This window comes from Benincasa hispida, chromosome 1, assembly GCF_009727055.1.
Source record: "Benincasa hispida cultivar B227 chromosome 1, ASM972705v1, whole genome shotgun sequence".
In the NCBI taxonomy this organism is placed as follows: Eukaryota; Viridiplantae; Streptophyta; class Magnoliopsida; order Cucurbitales; family Cucurbitaceae; genus Benincasa; species Benincasa hispida.
Genome location: NC_052349.1, coordinates 56,320,695 through 56,324,280, shown reverse-complemented (window position 1 = coordinate 56,324,280; position 3,586 = coordinate 56,320,695). Strand labels below are relative to the sequence as shown.

General features: G+C 38.7%; 1 protein-coding gene across 1 annotated transcript; it reads right to left on the bottom strand.

Annotated features, from left to right (window-relative positions):
• Positions 1-824: 824 nt before the first annotated feature.
• On the bottom strand, positions 825-3,099 carry LOC120092064 (probable membrane-associated kinase regulator 2). The gene is made up of 2 exons (XM_039050268.1): positions 1,405-3,099; positions 825-1,298 (listed from the first exon to the last, which is right to left on the bottom strand). Exons 1-2 carry the CDS (start codon positions 2,633-2,635, stop codon positions 1,213-1,215), a joined length of 1,317 nt encoding a protein of 438 aa, XP_038906196.1. The 5' UTR covers positions 2,636-3,099; the 3' UTR covers positions 825-1,212.
• Between the last annotated feature and the right edge of the window lie 487 nt (positions 3,100-3,586).

Below are 3,586 nucleotides of genomic sequence, written 5' to 3'. Positions count from 1 at the left end.
TGAAAATATCACTTTTTAAGAGTATAAAGATATCGATCATTAACTAAAATGAGTATTTTAAAAGCAAGTGAACCAAGGTAATGACCAGAATAGTATTTAATTCAATTACGTAGTTTACCTTTTGACAAAAAAGCAATAACTTAGAAGAGGGTGGGCAGATGGATAAAATAGTAGTTTAAAAAAGGGAGGAAAAAAAAAGAACACTGAACTCAGAAAGGTCCAAACCCTGTGTTGGAAAAATTCTCCAGCATCCATTAAGACAATAATACGATTATATGTACTTCAAAAGATAATGAATTAAAAAGAAAGAAAAACCAAACCAACCATAATATGGACAACATGACAACAATTTGGCATAGAAGGAAGGAACAAGAGAGCATTCCCCAGAGGCAGTGATTTTCATGGGACCAAATCAAAAACCTTGTGTCTTGAAAAGACAGAATTGGATCTACAAACACACCAAATATTTTAAAAACTTTAGCTGAAGATTTCAACTGATTCATGAATATGGAGACCCATCATCATTAACCTCCATAAAGGCATCCAATAAATCCCCACATGCTTCCCTTTGTTCTTACTTTTAGACCATAATCCCATTGAATAAAACAAGAGGGTGGAGAGAGGAAAAAAAAAAAGGATAACTCATCTTTCTTTCTCTGGACCTTAAAAAAGAAAGAGAGAAGAAAGAAAGAAACTCATTTTTCACTGTTTAAGTAAAACCCACTTTTCCCCACTTGTCTGACCACTAAAGACACCATTTTTGGCACAGAGAACAGCCATAGTTAAGACCCACATCCTTTACCAATCTAAAAAGCCAGAAAAAGTAACATAATTTCATAGCACCCCACTTTAGCTCAGTGGTAACTAAGTTTCATTTGGGGCAACTGTTCTTGGTTTGTATGTATCAGTTCCTAATGCTTTTTACTGATTACAAGAACACATACAATCCAATGTTTTCTTCTCTAGTTCCTTTTTTCCCTTCAATGGAAAGATTGAACCTTTTTTACTTAGAAGACAAAGCCACCCCAGAAATTCAATCCTAACCCAACACCAACACCTGCACATTTACATATACTACACATTTATATATATATTTATATAAAGCGAGAGAAATATTCAGGATATTAACCAAAATTTTCCCGCCGTTTCTATTTGTGGCTTGAAATTTTCTCATGGTTCGATCTGATCAAGTGATCGTTGTTGTCTTTACGTTCAACCAATAGCTTTTTCTGTTAAATCTGAAGGTTTGTCACGGAGTGTGTCACTTACTGACCTTGATAGTAGGGAAGACTCTGAATCTGTCATTGAAAGAAATGATCCATTAATGAAGTTGAACAAAAATTGTTGAACTTTTAATACTTGTAACAGAATGGTGAACATTTTTTTTTTTTTTTGAATTTTTACCTCGAGATGCGTTGAAGGATCTCTTACAATGGAGAATGGCGCTCTGGATTCCGTCTTGTTGCTGTAGAAGCGAATCGTCTCTTCTCGACGGAGCTACCCCCGGTGGCGCCGCCGCTACGGCGGAGGAAGCTGACCGACTTTTCCCCAAATGCTTGCAAACCACTCTTAGCTTAGCTGGCATGTTCCTGCCCTTGAAGTTGGTGGTTGTTGGTGCTTTCACTTCCACAACTTCTGTCTCTGTCACGGGCTTCTCCACCGACGGCGACTTGGGTGGCGCCGCTATAGACGGCGGTGCACCAGACTTAGCTCCGGCTGCACCCAATATAAGCTGCCCGGATAGTCTGAACTTCTCGCCGTATCTCCTTGAAACCCGAATGTACAGAGGCTTCACCATCTTCAAGTACTTTTGCATTATTACCTCTTTTGAGAAGCGATTTTCCTCCGAAGTTGATTCATCGGAGCTTTGTTTCTGGAGTTTGTTGATGGTAGCTCCGCCGGAGCCTCTTGAACTGTTGTCTCTAGTAAACAAAGACATGATCGGAACTTCCTCTACCTTAAACTTCACAGCGAAAAACTTATTCTTTGTCTGGTTCTGATCTTTTTCTGGTTGGTTCTCGTTTTTCTCCGATGGGTTTTCCGTCGTCTCTTCTTTTGTTTCACTTTTAATCGTTTCCCCAACAGATCCATCCGTCTCTGTTTTCTTTTCCCCGTTCGATTTCGATTTCTTGAGACCCGACATGAAGACCCTAAACTTAGCGGCTGATTTCAACAATGTGACACGAAGCTGCGGCCTGATGTTTGGTTCAGAACCGCCATTGGAGGAAGCTTCAACTGGGACAAGCTTTCCTTTGAAAAACAAGTCATCAGAAGGAGAAAAGGTGAGATTGGCATCGGAATGTTCATTGCTAGAGCCAGAAGAGAGCGTGAAGTTGAACTCTCTTTCACCATCCGAATCCCCATCTTCTTCATCTTCGTCTTCTTCTTCAGTTCCATCAATAGAGTTTGTCCCATGCTTTCGAGTCTCATCCTCGTCAGGAACAGCAAACTCCAAATCAAAGAACGGCCCATCATCGTTATCATTCTCCTCCTCATCTGTTTCGGCCTGGTTGTGGGGGAGGGCGGTGACAAGAGTAGCAGCAGAGGAGTTGGAGTTAAAGGGAAAATCAGGGAGAGCAGCAGGAGTAGGACCACCGCCCCCTCTCCAGTATTTGAGCAAGCTGAAGCTTTCCATGGTTGGGAGAGCCAGAATAGAGGAATGAGGGAAGGGAGAGGAGAGGTTCTAGAGAAAGAAGAGAAGAAGAGGGGGTAAAAAGGAAGGAAAAGAGAGGGGGAAAAGAAAAGGATAGGGAAGAAAGGAGGAGGCCCGTTGAGAAAGAGAGGCCGAGTCAGGGGGTTTCAGGAGAAAGGACGATGATGGTAATATGGTTTACTGCAGTTTGCAGAAATGAAAATGGGAGTGGCAGACTCAACAAAGACCTTTTTCACAAAAGAAGAGAGAGAAGAAGAAGAAGAAAGAGAAGATATTTGGGTTTATTTTGTCCATCTTGAATACGTGGTTTGCAGGGTAAGTCATGTGAGCCCAGTCCTCGCGTCAGAACTACAAACACTGTGCTGTGACACGCACAGAGAGGAGGAAGAAGAAGGAAGGAGAGGGATTATTCAAAACTTTACTATATTTTTTTCCTTTTTTTCTTAATCATATATATGAGTTGAAATCTTAATTTTACGGAAATATAGATAAAATTTCCATTTGAATGGATATTTCAAGAAAACTTATAAAAATAATAATAAATTAATAAATAAACATATAATAATTTTTAAATAAGGATCTATTATTTATATTAATGATATTTTGTTGTTTAATTATTATCTTTCGTGGATTTTTGTACAATATGATGAAAATATTGATTCACTCCTCATGTCGTTATCGAACTAGGAAACGTGAAAATATCGATGTAAATATCGACATTTCTACGGAAATTTAATACTATAGTTGTCGTTACACTATCAAACTTTAAATTTTAAAAATTTGACCTCTAAACTTCTACGCATGTTAAAATTGGACCGTCAATCATATAATAATGTAGAAATTGAACTTACATATATTCAGATTTGAATCCTTAAACTTATACAAACGTTATAATTTATACAATTATGTAAGCTTAGGTCCAATTTGACTCGA

Coding starts and splice junctions, on each gene's coding strand:
- LOC120092064 (XM_039050268.1), bottom strand. CDS start 2,635: ATGGAAAGCTTCAGCTTGCTCAAATACTGGAGAGGGGGCGGTGGTCCT. Junction 1,299..1,404: donor ATCCTTCAACGCATCTCGAG/GTAAAAATTCAA, acceptor TTTCAATGACAG/ATTCAGAGTCTTCCCTACTA.